A 20,727-nucleotide genomic window follows, 5' to 3' on the forward strand; every position below is an offset into this window, starting at 1 on the left:
TTTGAACATGTTTGAGTAGATAAGCTACGTGGACCATTTAGCCTACAATGAAACTTCTTTGGAACACGAATGATTCAAATGTTATTGCATAAGTTGACATCTTGCTACCTCTTAAGCTGTCAGTGAATAATACTAGTGTGTGACTGAAATGATTTTATAGAATCTATATCAGTTTCATGATAAGACTGAATACCTGTGACTCAATAGTCAACACTTAACAATGGAAAGACTAGTTAAGTAAGTTTGTACAATATGAAAATGCAAATAAATGACCTCAGTACAGGTGCAGTGGAGTCTAACCTACCAGCAGTCATCATACAGTTGTGCTCTATTGACTAGATGCATAGAGGCATATACGTGGAAGTGAGAGAAACACTATTCTGAAATATGTGCATTAGCAATATTTTTTGCTATTCTGAAATATGTGCATTAGCAATATTTTTTGCATACCATGCTGTTTAAATGTTTGGGGTTTTTAGGACATCTATGGAGATCTCATAATTCTGACAAAAAAAGTCAAATAGTAGATAAATCATATGCAAACACATGCATTCTTTAGTTTTAAACTGCCACATCACTGACAAATATTTGTTCATGCCATAATGCTGCTACAGTTTCTGAGCAATAATTTCTTCACAAATTGTTCTGAATATGCCTTTTTTTCCCAAAATAATTAGTTTGTATCAGTCAGGAATGTTTGTAGTGGATCACAGAAATACTGTATCTCAGGGTAAAAAGCTTTTTCAGGTGTGTATCCACTGGAGGCCATAAGCCCTCTCACCCCTCTGCTGTGGTTCAGTTGTCTGATATTTATCCCTGGAGCAGATTTTATGTGTGAGTAAATCACTTCTGAGACATGACACATTTTCATCCAGCTTGGTCCATTGGAGACAGAAGGAGACACTGCATCAAGCTCTGTAAACTCTGGAGTATAATGGCTTCTATCTATCTATCTATCTATCTATCTATCTATCTATCTATCTATCTATCTATCTGTCTGTCTATCTGTCCTGTAAGCCTGTATAAAAGCACTGATAGACATGGACCTACCACAGACGCATCTACTGCAGTGTTTTGTTTTGTTTTTTAAAATCAGGTTAAAGTCAAAATGTGGGTCAAGGAAGACTTGAATTACGTCCTGCAGCTCTGGCTGAACATAAAACTGTTGGTTAATGGGGCAGCAGCTTTAACTGTAAACAGGAGGACTTATGTTAGATTTTTCCAGTCTCTCAGAAATCTATTTTGGAGATGAAAAAAGATCAAAAAATGGAAAATGTTGAGCCTTCTTATAAATAAGTCTGAATGCTGATAGCAGACATTCCTGCACAGATTCTGACCACAGAGCTTTAAGTTTATCTCTGTTGACCCTAACCTCTCTCCCTCCCCTGCTTTAAGAACAAGAGAGCAACAATAACAACATTAATGGGCTGCACTGGGGTGTTCCCCGAAAAGGACCAAATAAAACCAGCATTCAGTGAAAGCTGTAAGCCCATTGTGTTAAGGCTTAAACATTAAAAACGGTTATTTTAGAACTAACAAGCGCTCCCTTATTGGAACTGACACACCCTAACAATAAAGGACAAATAGTTTGCCGTCTAGAGAGTTTCTGCACACCTGGAATGTCTTCCTGTTGTAAAATTGCAGGGCAATTTGTCTGATTTATTAACAGCAGTATAACATGTTACACCTTATTGCTCACAACTGTGTATCTAAGTGATTGCATATTTTTGGAAGAGAGGATAGACTTTCATGTGCCTTGCGTCATCATATGAGATATTTATGTATGTTACTGTGGCAGGTAGTTTTCTTTTCTAAATGTATCTTTCCCAAGAAGTCTGGTTATGGTCCAGAAATCTCTCTGGATTAGGTTCAATCCCAGAATGAATCGCCCTCTTATCATTCCCAGAGACATTACCCAAACTGACCCCCTGAAGTCCCCTGTTACAGTAATGTGCAACAGACTGTGAAATGTCTGAACCTGGAAAATAATCAGGACCTTTTGTTAGTCTTAGGTGGGAGAGAGAGCCTTTTACACAAAGACAGTGTGGCTGCATTCCTCATAAAGGCTTCCCTGTGTTGTGGTGAGTTGCATTTCTGACAGGTTTTTTGACATTTCATTAGCAATGCTGTTTTACAAAATGCAATTGCAAATATAAGGCCAGTCAGTTTAGCAGTCAGGTCACAGGCTGAGGCTCTAAAAAATATCATTATAAATACAAAAAAGACACAAGAAAATAGAAAAAGACAATTAAATTGATGAACCAAGTAACATGCAGATTGCATGTTTTATATTTTCAGTAATAAGTTGACCAAATTTTTTTTAAAAATAAGTAATCTGCTGATAAAGGCCACAAGCCTAGCTGAAAGCTATGGAAAGGCCAAGTAAGTGGATCTTGGATCTCTGGCCTATTTTGTTTCTGTCAAACTGGCATCAGGCAATTATTTATATTTGTTCATTTTGTTGCCAGAGTCCTACAAACAAGTAGCTGCATATCTTTAATTGTGAGATGGAAAAATATACAAGGTTCACTTTCCAGGATGTTGTGTAAAAAATATTATTAAAATATTCATTTATGAGGCTGACTGGATGAAGTCCAGATCCACGTGTCCGCGCTTCCCTCTCATTACGCAGCGGGGCGCTGTTGGACGCAGCGGGGTAACCTTTGCTCCAGTAGTAAATGGGCGTATTTACTCCACCTTTGCAGTCATCAGAGTTACTCTGAAAGGGGGAAGAACATGCACTAAAGTTTGACAGGTAAGGCGAACTCGTAGGTCTTAGGATAATGGCGCTCGTGGTTGTAGGCAAACAGTCATAATGCAGTCGTGATTATGTTTAATATTGTAGCAATCTTTTAATCCAGGCTTGTATTTTGGGTATTAATGGATGCGTTTTTATTGTCAAGTGATATTGATTGTCGGTATTCCTGTGGTCTTAGCTAATTTGTGTGTTTCTGAGACCATTGAGGTTTTATTCCTAGTTAAATTACGTGAGTGTTTAAACTTTTTATTACAACTTCTGTTGTCATTGTGGTGGTTGTTGTTGACCTTCATGTACTGGCAAGTAGTTTGTTTTCTGATGGATCTGCCCTGCCTGTCTTTGTTGACACAAGTGAAAAAGATAAAACACACTTTTCCCCCTCTCTCATTCAGGAAAACACAACATCTGCGCAACAAGCTGCACTTGTTTACCTCAGGGAATACAGTAAAGATGGAGGACTTGTGGGCAATGACCCTTTGGGTGCTGAAGATTTGGCTTTACCTCATTTTCTTCCTCATCATGATCCCAGCCATGTTTGGCTTCTCACTGGGCATCTCTGAGACATACATGACCATCCTGGTCAAAACCTTAGAGGTAATCGTATTATCATTTCACATTCCCTTGAAAATGTGCATTTTAGGCAGATATTTTCAATGTCATCCACCGGTCAACATATGACTTAAAAGCAAACCATTTAAACATCTAAACAGTTACAATATCTGAAGAATACGGTTTAGACCTGCTCTATGTGTAAAGTGCCTTGAGATGACTTTGTTGTGATTTGGTGCTATACAAATAAAGATTGACTGATTGAATGACAATATATTCCTCTTCAGTGGGCCACTCTGAAGATACAGAAGGCAAATACAGAAGAACAAGCACTCAAAGCCTCTGCATCTAATGGTGAGTAGACAGATGTTTGAAATAGATAGATTGTTTGATAGTGTCATATCCTGTGTTGTGAAATATAGGGTTTTAGTGACATATATGTGTTGTGTTGCAATATTGGATTTCATAAGATATTAAATTACAAGCCTGGGCTGGCATTTTGCAGTGTTATTACCCAGAGTAGAAAGAGAAATTGATTTACCTGTACCTGTGAGGAATGCTTTTTTTCATTTGCATACAGACAAAAGGGCTCAGTGGTTGATTGGCCTGTGGCCTTAACTAGAAGGTTTGAATGGTTTTATGTTGCACTACAGGTTTGCTCATTCTACTCAGAGCAATCTCTGTGTATGGCTCTGTGGCACAGTTAACCAGTTAACATTTATGATAGGAAACAAGGTGAAGATGTCCTGGGAACCCTGCTTATCTCACTTTTCTCAGCGCCTTATCAGTCAGCAAGCTGCACAGTGTGGTATCCCTGGCTGTAGCACATAAAAACATTAGTTATGTCATCAAAACCTGGCCTCTGCATATCCGAATTGTGTGACTGTTACCGTTTTTAAAATGGACAATGAACATAAGCAGTGAAAGAGCCTCAGTAACAGAGATAAACCAGACATTGTTTGAAGCTTTTGTTTGAATATTGAATACAGAGTCTGCCATCCCACGTTCTGGACTTTGAGCTCTGTTTTATCAGAAAGTGTGGAGTCTAAGTTGAAGCCAACTCTTAACTGTTCTGAGACCTGAAAGGAGGACAATGTTAAGTCTCAGGCAGAGTAATCACCATTACTTGAAATTGCTCTGTGAGCAGCTCACCTATCATGTTACTGTTATGTATTACAAGTCAAGAGGTGCAAGGTCATTTTTAGGTCATTTCTTGATGCACTTTATTGGCTTAATAAATTTTCTTGGAAAGTCCATGCTTTATGATGCAATTTGCTGATGAGGCTTCTGCTTTGTCATTTATCTTGCTATGTGACACATGCCACATCTCCTTCCTCTGAAGTACATTTAATGCTTTGATTTATTGTGGTCATTTATTTCAGTTGTTTCATTTTCTAACACACATAGCATGTTTTATTGTTCAGAGATTGAACTTTGATTTTTACTCTGTTGATTCAAATCATTTTATCTTTCATCACTATCAACACCACCGTACAATAAGAGATATGGAAAGCCCGATTTATCTTTCAGATTGCCGCTAAGATCATATGCCCTATCAGATGTTGACTTTTATGACTGCCTGTGTGTGTGTGTCTGTGTCAGGTCTCATCCAGAGGGACGATGGCTCTATGGAGAAAGAGTTAGAGGAACTTAGACGGAGTCGCCCCAAACCCCCAGACGGCGGCAATTTTACACTTAGTGACTGTTTTTATTTCAGTCGGAGAGGAATTGAGAGTATTGTAGAGGATGAGGTACTTTTTAAAATAACTTTATTTTAGATAGATGATACCAAGATCACAAATTCGTATAAGTAATGTGTAATCCCTGATTATTCATTCCAGACTTTAGGTGGTCAGGTTATCGTTCTCTAATTTTTAATTTAATTTGAAATTCAGGTCACCCAGCGGTTCAGTTCAGAGGAGCTGGTATTGTGGAACCTGCTGACTCGCACAAACAACGATTTCCAGTACATCAGTCTGAGGTTGACACTGGTTTACGGCTTCGGCATCTTTGTGAGATACTGCATCCTTGCCCCACTCAGGTACACGGATACTTCACAATTTACTGAAACCAAAATTCAGCTGTAGTGATATGAAGGGAGAGGTGCTCTCCATGCAGGAATAATGTCAAAGGTTGAGACAAACCTCAGTGAGTGGAACCTAAGAACCATTTGTTCTGGCTGAAAATGCAAAAATGTAATCTGTAAAAATGAACAGCTTGACAGTGTCTTTTTATATAAATGAGTAACATTTACACTAAGCGGTGCACTGCAAATGTTTAATGCTGCCCTTTGACTTAAAAAAAAATCATCAGTCAAGACCACTTTAGTCAAAAAGAAAAAATTTATTGGCAGTTACAGTAGTTATAGTTGGTGGTATGGCTCTGTTCTGGGAGGTCACTCACCTTCCATGTGCTTACATGGAAAGCCCAAGGCAGGGAGACCAGCAGTAAAGACCCCACCGGACCTCCCTGCCCTCCCATGTGCCTACATGGAAAGCCCAAGGCAGGGAGACCAGCAACAAAGACCACAGGTACAGAACAGAGCAGGCAACAGTGACAATAGAATTACATTTTTTAAGACAGACACAGCATGTAAGGAGGTGCTGGGGTGGAGGTGGGTTGCAAGTGGCTTGCAGTTTGAAGCAGCTTTTAAAAAAGACGCCCTGTATGAGATTTGCCAATTGACAGCATAGAGTGGAATCAGCTGAGCCATTAGATGATGTAGGCTAGCTTGAGATCAGCTGCTCTCAGCAATAATTTCTAATTTTGTGTGGCAATTGATGACTTTAAATCCTCCACCATTTTTATTTCTCCTATGGAGTGGCTCAAGGCCTAGCCCTTGGCCTTTGTTATTCTCCACTGAGTTACCTCTAAGTCATATATTTTAGAAGTCTCATTTTTTATGCTGACCACTCCCTTTTTTGACTCCCAACAACACAACACAACTGGTCAAAAAACAATCCTGTTTTGCAGATGTTAAAAACTGGCTCTCTCAAAACATTCTTCAGTTAAACTTAGATAAATCAAAAGCCATTATCACAGCTCCAGACCCCTCTGGTGAGCATTACTTCCCACACTTCTATCTGGTTCTCTGTCATGTTGTATGTAACAAGCTTAATTTTGACCAACAGGCGAAGTCAGTCATTCATTTGTGTTTCAGAAACAACATAATATAATATAATTCGATCTTTATCTGTTAAAAATCTGGAAACTGTCTTTCACACTTTCATTGGATCATGCAGAGACCACTGTAAATCGCTATATTCCTATATCACTCAATACAACGTCGCCAAGCCTCAACTAGTTCAAAATGCTGCAGCAAGACTACTAACAAAATCCAATATAAGGGTCCACATAACGCATACTTTAGCATTTCTACACTGGTTATTTTAGAATTGATTTTAAAAATGTCAGTGATTACCTTTTAATGCATGTTTAGGGCTTGGCCATGCTTAAATCACTGACTTACTAACCCCTTACAAGCATGAATGCAGCCTGAGATCCTCCGGCAGAGGTCTGTTAGTAATTCCTTGATCAAAGCTAAAAACCAGAGGAGACTGAGCCTTTGGAGTCAAAGCCCTGCGACTCTGGAACGACATGCCGGAGGAGATCAGGCAGGCTAGCTGTGTTTCCTCTTTTAAATCTCCCCTTAATAACACATTAACACATTATTTCAGGATTGCTTTTTCTTGAAGCATTTATTGATTAGTTTTTACTCTGTTTTAATGATTCATACCTCACTTGTTATTATTACTGTATCAATTTCATCATGGAATTTCTCTTTTCATGTCTTTGTAACGCATTTTGTAATGCATTTTGTAACATGAAAAAAGCTATGTAAATGAAGTTATTTGTTGTTGCTGCTGGAACATGTAGGAATTATTATCTTACACTCTCTCCAGGATAACGCTGGCCTGCATTGGCCTCACCTGGTTAGTTATTGGAACATCTGCTGTTGGACTGCTCCCAAATTGGAGGTGATCACAAGATATAACCATCCCAATTTTCCATGTACATCGCTAATTTCTTCATGTGTGTTTACTTGCTTACATGTGTGAAAATGTCTGTTTTTAGGATAAAGTTCTGGCTCAGTGAATGGGTCCATGTCATGTGCTACAGGATCTGTGCTCGAGGACTCTCTGCCACCATCCACTACCACAACAGGTAAGTGAGCATCCTCACTTACTTTCTAACATCTAATATAACAGATATAAAGAATATATTTCATTTTAAATACTAACTTCATGTTTACACCTTGGAAAAAAAGGGAAAATAAACCAAACAAAGGAGGAATCTGTGTTGCCAATCACACCTCCCCTATCGACATTGTGATACTCTGCAATGATGGGTGTTATGCTATGGTAGGTGGAAACCAGCCAACATTTGAATTCAAATTGGTAATATTTTTGTTTGTCATGCTAAACCATGACATTTTTCTGTGATCGTCAAAATGTGTTTGTCAGGTAGGTCAGGTACACGGAGGTTTGATGGGAATCCTCCAGAGAGCCATGGTAAGATCCTGTCCCCATGTCTGGTTTGAGAGGGCAGAGATGAAAGATCGCCACCTGGTGGCTAAAAGGTCAGTTTTTCACTTTCTAACTGCAGTGTGTCTCTGCTTGCTTGTCATTGCATGTCTAAGAATGAAATGACCTTCTTGCCAATATTTTCCTGCTGTTGCTGTTTTGGTTGTGAGATTTTCCTGGCAGTAAAATCTTATCATTCAAGCAAGAACAGATATGTTTTGGAAAGCTGCTACTGAACAGTGACTCATCCAGTTTATATCTTTCATCTCATTATATCCCATCTTCACCCAGACAGTCATTCCAGATGTTTGATATTTAATGTGGGGAAAAAAAGTGCAATATGTAGTCATTGTGTAGTCGGGAAATGGTTTCCATTACCTTTGTGTTGCTTCCAGGTTGAGGGATCATGTGAATGACAAGACAAAGCTTCCCATATTGATATTTCCAGAGGGTAAGTAAAAAGACAGTTATTTTATCCACACCAGTGTGGTGTTTTTCTTTGTATCATCAAAGACAAGACTCAGTGAGTGTTGTTATTTTAGCTTGGTGCCTGATAGCAGTCTGGCCACTGAGCAGTGACAAATGAGCAGCTACTTTTTGTGGGTTTGGACAGAGCTCACACAGCGCTGTCTCCTTTGATGTACTGATCTCTGGTTTCTACAGGAACCTGTGTCAACAACACATCTGTCATGATGTTTAAGAAGGGAAGTTTTGAGATTGGAGCAACAATCTACCCTGTTGCCATTAAGGTATTTCAGTACTATCTTGATTCTTCTGGCTTTCTAGCTTCCACATTTGAAAGTGTATTTCTTCACTGCACTTTTTAATTCATTTTTATTCAACTTATTTTTTAGTATGACCCAAAGTTTGGAGATGCTTTCTGGAACAGTTCCAAGTACAGCATGGTCAGTTACCTGCTGAGGATGATGACCAGCTGGGCCCTCGTCTGTAATGTCTGGTATCTGCCAGCCATGCACCAACAGGTGTGTATAACATGTGCTGATGCACGTGAGCACATGCATGCATAAAGCCACGTGTACATCCCACAAGTGCCTCCCCCATCCATCCATATATGTACACACACACATCATGACTTCATTGTTTATTCAAAAATGGCAGGAGGGGGAAGATGCTGTCCAGTTTGCCAACAGGGTTAAGTCAGCCATCGCTCACCAGGGAGGGCTGGTGGATCTACAGTGGTAAGTTTACCTTCTGTCATTCCTGTATTGATTATTATTTCTGTTATGTGATGGGATTTTCTGTCTCCATGAGTATTTTCCACCTCTTTTTTCCTCTAGATAAAACAGACATAGAATATCACAACTAAGGGATGAAATAATTTTATTAACTTAAGTTTCAAGTTCCCCTAATAGTTTTTTAAAAGGCTTCCATATGAGTGATAACATTTTTAACCCACAAAGGACCATGCAGTCCTTCAACTGAATGCCAAATATGAGAAATCTCCAAAAGTAGTCCCTTTTTTCACATGAAATTAACATATTGATGTTGATCATACAGTCTGTTGTATGTGTTTTAAAAGATCAGCATCACTCTCAGTTTGTCTTGTCTGCACCTGGTTGTCCCTGCAGGGATGGAGGCCTCAAGAGAGCAAAGGTGAAGGAGTCGTTCAAACAGGAGCAGCAGAAGCAATACAGCAGCATGGTGGTGGGTGACGACAGCAGCAACAGTGACTGAGAATCACAACCAGTATGATGGACATGCACAAGGCCCGGTTTTGGAGAATATATACCAGAAATAGGCTGTTTTCTCATTAGCTGGAGCTAAAAAAAAAGAACACTGCCAAGTGGACTGAAACACTCTGAAAACTTTGGTACAGCTAACCGAGAGGAGAGTCTCAATGATTCACAGAAAACACAAGTGCAATATTGAATTCCATGAGGAGCAGACTGACTGTGAAAAGGGATAATCGCTTTGTTTTTACTGCTGTTAAAGGTAGCTACTGTTTTGATTGAATGTTAATGCTGATCAAATGCTCTCAATGAATGAATTGTGTGATTGCAGTGAAGCCAATAGAAAAACTGGCAACATGAACATCGACTTGTTGCCGTGCTGCTCATTGTTTTTTCAAAAAGAATTTAGTTTACAAATGTGATATCAGTGGTGTGATTATGCTAGTATAAAAATACCCTAGAGGTACTTTGTAGGTTTTTTGTCTTATAACATAATGTGGCATTATTTAATGTATAGACACAAAGAGAAAACACTGAAGAGCATTTGAATGTAGGTTTTATGTATTTTGATCTTATAGTGTTTTACTGTAAAAAAAAAAAAAAAAATTAACACTGATATGCACCCTTGCAGTTATGTTTCCTAGCTGTTTGTTTGTTTTTTAACACTGGTTGGCATTATATATCTTAGATTTTAGGTACTCAAAAGGGAAACTTCTTGCACAGTGTTTTTTTGGAATCCTTATCCCCTCACCCACAAGCAGAAACACAAGGTTTGGCACTTCAATAATACTGATGATAATGATAATGTGTGGGTGTGTAAAAACACATTAAACGTCCTCATGAAGTGTGACGGCTTTATAGGAGAATGCACAGCCGAGACTTTTTGGATCTCTCTTCACTGCGTGGTTTTCCTGAAGGTTTCTCCTCACTGTCTCCTTTCCTGTATGGGTTCCCATCTGTGGCCCCTTAAAGCAAATTAAAGAGGAGTTCATTAGAAGTTCACTGTACCCGTGTGTGTGTGTGTGTGTATGTTGATCCTGATATTTTGTTTAGTCCCCCTCCAGTCAAAAGTCTTCATCTTCCTTTAGTTGGATGTTTGCGCTTCACTGAGCAGAGTGATGTATGTGCACTTTGACACTTGAAGGCTGTTTTCACATTCATCTGCTGAAAGTGGAACGTTTCTCTCTGCTCACTAAGAAATCGGAGTTAAAGGGATGTACCTACGAGCAGGATTTGCATGATCACATCTAGTTTAAAGCCAGTACCTAACTTTAAAAAGATGTAATTTTAAGGATTTTTAGCAAGGTGATTGAATTTATTGTAATGGAAATAGCATGTCAGACAATTTATTATTCCAAGCAGAGGATTTTTGTCTGAATTAAACATGACTGGAGGGGATCTTTAAATTTTCAGTGTGCTCACCGTCAGTCATCTGTTGACATGGATCATCTGCGTTACCCTGTGTGCCCTGTGCCAAAACAAACAGATCACTACTAGATCACGTGAAGCATCACACAGCATCACTTTGTGTCTGATATCCTCTAAATTGATCACTTACCTTTAATAAGTTACCTTCGTTTTTCTTTTTTTCCTGATATCTGCAAATACGATTGAGATTACATGTCATGACAAATAAACTGTATTTAATTTGATTTAGCAATGGAAATGATGGATGGTGGACATGACACCCAGCCTTTGAGGTCCTGTCTTTTCCTTTCAGTGAACCAGTCAGGAGAGACAAATTGTACACTGAAATATTTATGAGCCAGATTAGTGCCTCACATCTGTGTCATCCTCCTTGCAGGTCAGATGACAAACAGGTTTGTTGATTCAGGTGGGCAGTATTTGGATTAAGCCGCTCTCTTAAGCAATAAAAGCCCATGTATGTTAGTTAAAGCTGCTGTGTGATAATTCTTCTGGAGTTTTACTTAATTTAACCTGATGGTTTCTACACTCTCTAACAATCTGTTATCACATTACATACACCTGGTGTTTCTTGAAGGCATTTTTTTTTTTTTTTTAAATAGTTGCATTAGTTGATGATACCCGTAACTACCCATGGTTAATTATCTGCTGAAAAACAGAGAAATGAGTTTAGGATCACATTTCAATCATAAAATGGTGTTTTTTTCCATTTGCATGGAAAACTTTTGAGTTTTTTGTGAATATACCTGCAATTTTAAGGTTGCAGTAGGTGGTAAATTGGGCCTTTATCTAGTATATTATTATCAGTTAAAGAAAACATGAGTTCTTCAAATTTATTTCATGCATCAACATACCTGTAATATGTTTTGAAAGAGAATATTCTCTGTGCTATGCAAAACACTGTGAGCCTTCATCTGTTTAATTTTACATCTCAGCACACTTGAGCAGTAATCTACCCACCGTAGGAGATAAGAGTCACAGTCCCTGTTGGTAAATTTGGTGTTCATCCTCTGTCCGTCTGTTGTCCATGTTGTGCCTGTATGTAGGCCCGCTCCTACATCCACCCTGCCCGCTGCTCCAGATGCAATAGGCATCTCTGTCAATAGAACTGCAGATTTCAGATATCAAAAATAAACTCAGTCATTTGGGATGTGACTCTGCTGTTGGAATTGTGCTGAAAGTGGAGCTTGCCTTGCAGGACTTCACACACTCCTGTCTTGTTGTTGACCGGCTGTTTGCTGTGTGAGGAGGAAAATGTGGCTGTGAGAGTTTATGTGGATGTTTGTTGTTGTATCCATGGCAACGGAACCCCAGAAGAATGGAACTGCAGTAGGGGCCCCATGAAGCATTTTACTGCAGAATATTTAGGAACTGTCCTTTACAAGCAGTATGTTAAACATCATTGACCGAGAAAAAAACGCCTTACTTTTAGATGGATGACATGCATTTTTGAGTTTATCCGCTTGGTCCTGAAAGGCATTCACCATGGTCATCATAACTTATACAGAAGAATAACATTTACAGTAGAACAAGGATAACAACACTTTAAGCCCTATTTACAGTAGCATTTATTAGCAGTAGGCTATACAGATATTTAATGCATGTATTATAATGTAGGTATAAGAAGGTATATGAGCAGATGTTGATTAGTGTTGATTAATATATCCTATGGTAGTTTTCTTATATTTATTTTATATTAAAATAGTTTTTTACTTTACTATGAGTATACACTTATGCCCACAGGAGGAGCTAAAGACATTTTTATAATGGAATGGGAAGGTGTGTCCACATTTTTGACTGTTACTGTACATGAACATCAGTATCTGCATCAAAATCATTATTACTACTACTATGTGTGTTATAAACCACATATAAAATGTTTGTATGTGTCTTATAAATTGTAGATTAGGGGACTTAAAGTTAAGTGTTAAACACATTTTCTTAAAATTAACCAAAAATATTAAAATAATCTAAATTTGAATTGTCCATATATTTCTTCTCTATATGTATCCCTCCTTAATTTTTAGAATACTGACCCAAATACTGTAATTCTTGATTAATTTAGCTGTTCTTTAAAATAATCAAAGACTTTAACAGATATTTCTTTGCTAATCATTGCCTTGTGTGATTTGACATTTTTCTTTTACAATATCATTTCAATTTATATACTGCACAGTGTTGCTTGATAGAATATGCATTTGTAATTAACGAAGAAGCTAATGAAGAGCCTAACACTTTATTCTCAATGGCACAAAGAAGGGAGCCATTATTCAATACAAACACAGTATTTATTACAGCCACTTTTTCCCCTAAAAGAAAGTTAGACAAATCAGATATTTCAACAGCCACTAATGCATTTTAATGACATGTCTCATAACAAGCGACATTAGCATGTTTAGATGACCTGTATGAGCTGACTACATGGACAATAATCCTTGTTAGGATTCTTCCTTCTCATCTCCGTGTGTGATGATGTAGCAGAGCGACTTGTAGTCGATGTTGCCGGCTGGGTCAATTGGAGCGAGAGCAAAAGCCTGATCCACCTGAAATTTTAAGAAGAGACAATGTGCCTGGTGAACTCAGTAGTCCAAAATGGACATAGAAATGCAAATATGTACCAAATAAATGTTTGAGAGTTTGTCACAACTTTAACAGAAAACTCAAACCTCCTCTGCTGAAAATTTATCAGCCTGGTTCATCAGTAATCGCCTAAACCTGGACAAGACAAAAAAGATAAAAGGAGAGGGTAACTTTAACAAGATGCTAACATGACAAAGTTGAACATGATAGTTAATACACTTCATTTCTCTTACTCGTCTTTATTAACAAAGCCTGTCGCGTTAGGATCAAACAGCTTGAAGGCAGCAAGTATGGTGTCTTCAGGGTCAGTCCCTGCAGGAAATCAGAGAATCAGTGAGCATCATCTGAGAGTACAACATAGACAATCCAAAGATTTGTTCTCAAAAGGTTCTCACCGTTGAGTTTCTCCCCAAACAGAGACAGGAACACAGTGAAGTTAATGGGACCCTTCCCTTCATTCAGCATGCCATCCAGCTCCTCATCATTGACATTAAGCTTTCCTGTTACATACACACCAGAAAGACACACACACAGTAAATTAATCAAATGTCATAAATATGACAACAAGAGAAGGTTTCATTGGCAGAGCTTGTCTTTTTTTTAAGATAAGAAAGAAGTAACAGAAAAAGAAAATACCCAGTTGTCCATATGTCTCCCTTAGGTCCTGTTTCTTGATAACACCGTCTCTGTCTTGGTCAATGCAGCCAAAAGCCTATAGGATAAATCATGGAATATAATTCTTATGATTCAAATAGAGGCTCCATCATCTGCTGAATTTAATAAAAATCGTCCTTTCCTTGCATGATTTTGTGATAAAATGACTTGTTAGTACAGAAGGTTCTTCTGATAAAAGTCATAAGTCACAGTAAATCTATTTTGTGTCACCCCAAGCAGGACCACATAGTGCACTGTACCTCCTTGAACTCCTGTATCTGTGACTGCTCAAACATGGAGAATACATTGGAGCAAGACTTCTGTCCTCCCCTCTGTCTCTTATTGGAGGCCTTCTTACTTGCCTAAGAGGGTGAACACAAAATCAGTCAACAAAAGGAAAATGCCGGTGTGTTTTCAAGCTCTTTTTCACTGCAGGTTCTCAGTTTTAGTATCTATGTATAAAAATGACCAGTAGAAGAATTACAGCTTCGACTATAACATGTCTGCAGTAGTTTTTGCCATTTAATTAGGTTTCAAAACAGTTTGAACAGATTGTTTTTGAGTTACCAAGACTATGATCGACTTACCATGTCTGTGTGTGATCCTGTGTGGACTCCCAGCCGAGGTGTGATGCTGGGGTGGGTTTTATGTCTGGCCCATGTTATCTTCTGCCCTCCTATAATAACCCATGGTGAAAGCACAGTCCCTTACATGGCCACAACTGCTCTCTGTGTGTCACCAAAGAGACTTGATAAGAGGTGAAGCAGGATTCCTCTGGGCTGGAAAATAGAGATATGGCATAGCAGAGAGGAAACAGGACAGAGTGACCTCTGACATTTGACAGTCACTCCACCAAATTAAGTTATTCCTTAGAGGATAAATCAAGCTCTGATGGCAGCTTCTGTGTGTGTTTTGTATGGAGTGTTAGTACAAACTTTTGGCCAGTATTATATGATTCAACATGATGATTATGATTATATGATTCATCTAAATTCTGAGAGCCATCCCAATAATGCACCAAATCATGATGAAAAGTAATAGAAATGGTCAGCAACTCATGTCATAACACATCAAATACATGTATTTACAGTAACATAAGTATTGTCATTAATCAAAAATGTATTGACCTAATTGTTACAAATGTTGGGTTTTATCTTTGTTTATAACAATGTCATTTAAACCATCAGGAAAAACAAAATTTGGTGACTATGAAAAATAAAATGATGAACGAATGATGAATGAATAAATGTTGCCTGTATGTTAGAGTTGTAGCAGACATACGTACATGTTAATTGTAGATGGAATGATGGTGCCATGACTATCAAAAACCTCATTGTATAATAATACAATAGTACAATGATAATATAAAATAATGACCAACATGTGAATAGCTGCTATTTCTGTATATATGATCAGATTAACTTGTTTTCTGGGATCCATTTTCAAATGTGTTTCTGAAATAAAACCTCCAAATTGTTGCATTAACAGGAAAGAAGATATTACACTCATGTTTAATAGGTTTTTATCTCTATAATAGAACACTAACAGGATTACGACACTGCTAGCTGCAAATTATCTTTGCATCAATGGTGCATTACATTACTGGAAAGTCTCTAATTTAGTACTGTTTTATGTGCTTTAATGGTGCTGGACCCTGGACATTTGGCCATGAGCTGACAAAGTAAAAAAAAGAAAGAAAAAAAAGTGCAGAAATCTCATCAAATATAATATAAAATATTTAGCAAGATATGAGCATGAAAATAAAACACAATAGTTTATAATTAAGCAATTTTATTTACAGTTTAGCTTATTAACATTCAAAGTACATTTTATTATGCACATATGAGACTACAACTTATTGGCCAATACACAGAAGTTGTAAACACTGATTTTAAATATACAATTCCAAAGACAAAAGTCATTCCTCACAAACAAATTACAACACAATAACAGAGTGAATTTAATTTAGTCATACATTTACAAAAAATAATACTTGTACATCAACCAGTTTATACTGGCTTTATATTACATATCATCATCAATAATACATCAGACATTTAAAATAAGTCAGTCCATACCCAAAAACAATAGACAGTGACACTAAAGGAGCATGTACTGTATTTAAAATAAGCTTTCATGCTACCTAATGCTGTTGAGTGCAACAGTCAACCAATTCTCATGTTCAGAAACATCTTAAAACTGCAACAAGCTTGTGTAATACTACCTACAGGGAGTCTATAAATGAAGATGTCTGCTGCTTTCTTGTCTGAACATCATCCAGTGATAAGGATCCCTCCTGTTAACACAGTCTGAGAAAGGAGCTGCACATCTTTGGATGACAAGTCATCAACGATGTCAGATAAGAGTTCAGCCAAGCTTGCTTCAGTGCTCAGTTAACAGCTCCCCTTACTGTGTCAGCATACATGCAGCCATCTTACAGGCCACTGCTGAGATAAGTGCTGCTCCACGACCACTCCCCTCCTCTGACTGGATGAAGGTAATCTCGCAGTGAGGCGTGAGCTCCCAGACAATTTTGTGGAACCTGTCACGGAAACTAGAAAAAAGAAAACAGTATGTTTAACATGCAGAATATCTCCAAAAATCTAGATATTCAAAAGTTTAACAGACAGGCATTACATTCCTTACCATGGGTGCAGCTTGTAAACAGATCCGTCAACCCCGACTGTGATCTTCAGGGCCTCTTGGCTGCGTCGCTCCCTCATTAGGTTGATCACACCAGCGAGTCCTGCGCCACACATGTGAGCCGAGCGAGTGGAGACACTCTCACAGACCAGACAAACAATGTCGCAGTCCAACTCTGATGGCAGCAAACCCAAAGATGACAGGATGTTGTAGATCTGTTTCCTGTCCCCAGAGTCACTAAAAACAACGGGAGGAAAGACAAGATGAAAATATTAGTTTAGTTCATTGATGGGTATATGCACATCATATAAATTTATGATATCACTAGAAATACTTATATTTCTAGTGATATCACATGACATGTTGTCATTTTGTTTTGCTCTAATAATAATATTGTGATGTATGTAGCAACATAGCAAATAAAAGAATGGCAGTGGTAAATAAACAAAATAAAAAAAGACAGCTTGACAATAATTAAAAATAGTAAAGCACATCAAACAGACTCAAACTAGAATCAGGTGAAATCAGACTATCAAATCAAGCAACAATTAAAGCAAGCCAAATAGCTTCTTCCTGTATATTTGTGGTATATAACGTATGTTATTTATGTTATGTCATCAACATAAACTTATAAGCTTATTTTTGTGAGATTTTTAGGCATCATTAAAAGAAAGTAGTTATCTTGAAGTTGTTCTCTTTATCTTCACATGATTTTTTAAAGGCATCGTCTAATAAAGATGTAGTTGTTTCTTGTGAATGATTTCAGCCAGGCAGGTACTTATCAATGCTCACCTCTCCACCTGAGAGACGTAGCGCGTTTCAAAGCTGCCACGTGTCTTCAGCATCTCTGAAGCTTCTCCATTAAACAGCAGGTTCTCATTCACAAGCTTCATCATAACGAGTCTCACCAGCTCACCCATATACTTCCCACTGATCAACTTCTCGTATCTACATGATGCAAGAACACAAGAAGAGACATGTGAGTAAAAACCAGAGAAATACTTATAGAAAAGGTTCAACAATAAAACAACAAAAGGGTATTGCAATAGTGAAAGAAACAGGAAGGATACTGTAAGTGCGTCAAAAACCACATGAGCAAACACCTTTCCTTTTCTACACAGGCTGGAAAAGAAGGAAAGCGGATGAGGGATGCAACGTCAATGCTTAAGAGGCTGAGTGAGGCTCGGCTCAGCAGTCTGTGTAAAGGGGCCGCTAGTGTAAAAGGTAAACAGCCATTAGGCCGACAGGGACTATGGCAAGCAGCAGAGAGGGATCATTAATCTGACACCCCCACCTGCTGACTGACCAATGACGTATGAGCGCCCTGACCATTTACAGGCATCCTCAGGAAAAACAGCTGTTACCTTAGGAACTACACAGTGACCTCAGGTGAGAGTCAGGTGAGTTATGCCATCGAGGGATGATTAATTCAGAAAAACAGAAAGAGAGTGTGTGGCACGTTTTAAATAACCAAGTTAATGACTTACTTGCAGAACCTTTAATGAAGTATAATTATAAACCTGAATGCCTGATGAATAATACTTGTCATTAATGCATGTGCATACACAGGATGATGGAGAATATATACAGCTGGGTCAAATACATGAAAAGCTTTCCTATGTGTATGCAATCTTTGACTCACAGCTGCTGTCCGGGGTTAATCGAGGACTCGTCCACCACTCTGTCATACTCCAGTCTGAACTCCTCCAGCTCCCCATTGTCTCCAAATGCTCCCCACTCTGTGTTCACACACATCCGGCCCTCCTCCCCTTCCACCAGCTCCACAGTCTTCATCTCCTCCATGTAACATGCGTTACAACCTGTGCCTGGTGGAAAACCAGAAATACAGACCTTAGACATGCTTGAAACTGCATGTCTCTGTAATGAAGTGTGTTTATTTGTGTGTGTTTACAACGTCTTACCAACAATCATCCCAACTTCACAGCTGCGATCCTCGTAATAGCAGGAAATCATGGTAGCTACTGTGTCATTCACCATGGCAACCACATCCATCTCAAAGTCCTAAATGACATCAAAATCACAATGTATTTACAGTCACCATGAGATAACTAGGTGTTAAAATCTCTCTTTTTCTGTTTATTATGTTAAATGTTTTGTTTTTTTTCTGATGCAACTTACCCCTCGTCTCTTTATTGCATCTCTGAGTAAACCCACAACATTGTTTCCCTCTGCACCAGAAGCCTTGAAGCCTTTGGTCCAGTTAAGTAGGATTCCCTGAGAAAAGGAAGAACGTCTACCTTACATGTATGAAAAAACTGAATCAAATGCAAGCTTTTTTTTAAGAAAAGTTTTAATATTGACCAAAAATCTGTCCAATATAGTAGAATATCCTACCTTGTCAATGTCCTCGTGTCGCACTGGAAAGGAGAAAGTAAAACCTAGAGGAAGCTTCTTGTGCTTGATATGGTGTTTGTCCAAAAAGTCTGACATACACTCTGCTATGTAGTCGAATAGCTGCAAATAGAGAGAAAGGAGAGACAGGAGAGAGACATTTTAGAGATTTTAATATCATTTGATAGGTTTGAAAAGTAACCATAGTAACCAAGTGGACAACTACAGGTAACCAGCAATGAAAAATCAATAACTATTGATACTGATACTGATACTGAATTGTTATAAAAAAATACCAGAGGCACTAACCATTTCAGCAGTCCCTGTCATGGCATCTTCAGGAATGGAGTACATCTGGGTCTTGGTCGCCACCTTCCAACTCCTCTCCTCATCTGCACCCACCTTCACAAGCATCACACGGAAGTTTGTCCCCCCTAGGTCCAGAGCCAGGAAATCTCCCACCTCTGTCACAACACACATTACATTTCAGTGCAAGTACAGGCTTTCACTGCCTAGATGATACAGTAAGCAGTGGATTACATATTAATCACATTAGCAGGATTTTATCTGAAAAAAAGTACATACCTGATCCCTCAGGGGTGGAGCAGACGTAAGTGGGAAGCATTTTGACGCTGGCTTCTTCATGCGTCTCCAAACGCAGTCCTCTGACCATCTCACGCTGCATCCTCTTCATGACCTCTTTTAGTTCTTCCTTATTCAGTCTGAACTCTGACAGGATCTGCTCTACCTGCAATTAAAGATGTGAAGAGGTCAGGAGCTGCCTTTATTTTTTGCTCACTAATAGCAGATCTTTCACTCAGTTTTAAATTATGGTGCAGTAAAAACAATAAGGACAAATCAGTGGTAGACAAGATAGAATGGGAAAAGAGCAAGTAATAAACCAAAAAATCTAATATTTATTGCACAAAATATTCAAAAATATGTGCAGAGAACTAAAACTGCTATAGTTACCACATCCAACCATGTTATGAATGAAGTACACGACAAAGTAGCAACTATGTTAATTTCCTCTCAAAAAACATAAATGAAAAAAAGAAGGAATTAATGGAACAAAAGTGGTATTTCATACTGCAACTGAAGACAGAAAAGTGAGTCTTACCATGTAGATTTTATCAACCACAGAGGTGTAACGACAAGGCATCTTCACCATCTGGTCAATATGAGAGCTGACACACGGCATCTTCAAAATGAGTCTGTGTGTGTTTCTAGGTGTGTCGTGAGTGTGTGTCCACCGTGTGTGTGTGCAAAGCCAGTGAAGTGAATGAGAACCTCAGCTGTTTTTATGCTCAGGTAAAGTGGGCTGGCTTCACCAGCAACAGCCCACCTCTTCCGAAAACTCACCCCATCTGCAGATGTAGGTTTAAACACTCTCTCCCTCTCTCTCCCTCCCTCTCTCTCTCTCACACACACACACACACACGCACACATACATGCACGCACACACACACACACACACACACACACACACACACACACACACACACACACACACACACACACACACACACACACACAGTGTAGTCAGAAGTCT

General features: G+C 38.6%; 3 protein-coding genes across 3 annotated transcripts; 1 reads left to right on the forward strand and 2 right to left on the reverse strand.

The window, feature by feature from the left end:
- The first annotated feature begins 2,709 nt into the window (after positions 1-2,709).
- Positions 2,710-10,526, forward strand: agpat9l (1-acylglycerol-3-phosphate O-acyltransferase 9, like). The gene is made up of 14 exons (XM_053324697.1): positions 2,710-2,755; positions 3,151-3,352; positions 3,595-3,661; positions 4,910-5,058; positions 5,203-5,348; positions 7,210-7,284; positions 7,382-7,471; positions 7,575-7,668; positions 7,771-7,886; positions 8,226-8,281; positions 8,494-8,579; positions 8,685-8,813; positions 8,950-9,029; positions 9,420-10,526. Exons 2-14 carry the CDS (start codon positions 3,209-3,211, stop codon positions 9,523-9,525), a joined length of 1,338 nt encoding a protein of 445 aa, XP_053180672.1. The 5' UTR covers positions 2,710-2,755; positions 3,151-3,208; the 3' UTR covers positions 9,526-10,526.
- A 2,858-nt stretch (positions 10,527-13,384) lies between these two features.
- On the reverse strand, positions 13,385-14,536 carry myl7 (myosin, light chain 7, regulatory). The gene is made up of 6 exons (XM_053324908.1): positions 14,441-14,536; positions 14,163-14,238; positions 13,922-14,026; positions 13,760-13,838; positions 13,613-13,661; positions 13,385-13,489 (listed from the first exon to the last, which is right to left on the reverse strand). Exons 1-6 carry the CDS (start codon positions 14,474-14,476, stop codon positions 13,385-13,387), a joined length of 450 nt encoding a protein of 149 aa, XP_053180883.1. The 5' UTR covers positions 14,477-14,536.
- A 1,399-nt stretch (positions 14,537-15,935) lies between these two features.
- On the reverse strand, positions 15,936-20,444 carry gck (glucokinase (hexokinase 4)). Its single transcript, XM_053326097.1, has 10 exons — positions 20,296-20,444; positions 19,761-19,923; positions 19,485-19,639; positions 19,179-19,298; positions 18,963-19,058; positions 18,746-18,845; positions 18,466-18,649; positions 17,616-17,771; positions 16,827-17,060; positions 15,936-16,734 (listed from the first exon to the last, which is right to left on the reverse strand). The coding sequence occupies exons 1-10, from the start codon at positions 20,374-20,376 to the stop codon at positions 16,587-16,589; spliced, it is 1,437 nt and encodes a 478-aa protein (XP_053182072.1). The 5' UTR covers positions 20,377-20,444; the 3' UTR covers positions 15,936-16,586.
- Between the last annotated feature and the right edge of the window lie 283 nt (positions 20,445-20,727).

The sequence above is a fragment of the Scomber japonicus genome, chromosome 9, assembly GCF_027409825.1.
Source record: "Scomber japonicus isolate fScoJap1 chromosome 9, fScoJap1.pri, whole genome shotgun sequence".
In the NCBI taxonomy this organism is placed as follows: Eukaryota; Metazoa; Chordata; class Actinopteri; order Scombriformes; family Scombridae; genus Scomber; species Scomber japonicus.

What these genes read in the sequence shown, in the direction of transcription:
- agpat9l (XM_053324697.1), top strand. Translation starts at nt 3,209, where the DNA reads ATGGAGGACTTGTGGGCAATGACCCTTTGGGTGCTGAAGATTTGGCTT. An exon ending in ATGATGGGTGTTATGCTATG is followed by an intron (nt 7,669 to 7,770) that starts GTAGGTGGAAAC and finishes TGTGTTTGTCAG; the next exon opens with GTAGGTCAGGTACACGGAGG. An exon ending in GGGCTGGTGGATCTACAGTG is followed by an intron (nt 9,030 to 9,419) that starts GTAAGTTTACCT and finishes TTGTCCCTGCAG; the next exon opens with GGATGGAGGCCTCAAGAGAG.
- myl7 (XM_053324908.1), bottom strand. Translation starts at nt 14,476, where the DNA reads ATGTTTGAGCAGTCACAGATACAGGAGTTCAAGGAG. An exon ending in AGATACAGGAGTTCAAGGAG is followed by an intron (nt 14,239 to 14,440) that starts GTACAGTGCACT and finishes TTTATCCTATAG; the next exon opens with GCTTTTGGCTGCATTGACCA. An exon ending in GGAGACATATGGACAACTGG is followed by an intron (nt 14,027 to 14,162) that starts GTATTTTCTTTT and finishes TGTATGTAACAG; the next exon opens with GAAAGCTTAATGTCAATGAT.
- gck (XM_053326097.1), bottom strand. Translation starts at nt 20,376, where the DNA reads ATGCCGTGTGTCAGCTCTCATATTGACCAGATGGTGAAGATGCCTTGT. An exon ending in CTCCACCCCTGAGGGATCAG is followed by an intron (nt 19,640 to 19,760) that starts GTATGTACTTTT and finishes GTGTTGTGACAG; the next exon opens with AGGTGGGAGATTTCCTGGCT. An exon ending in ATGCAATAAAGAGACGAGGG is followed by an intron (nt 18,846 to 18,962) that starts GTAAGTTGCATC and finishes GATGTCATTTAG; the next exon opens with GACTTTGAGATGGATGTGGT.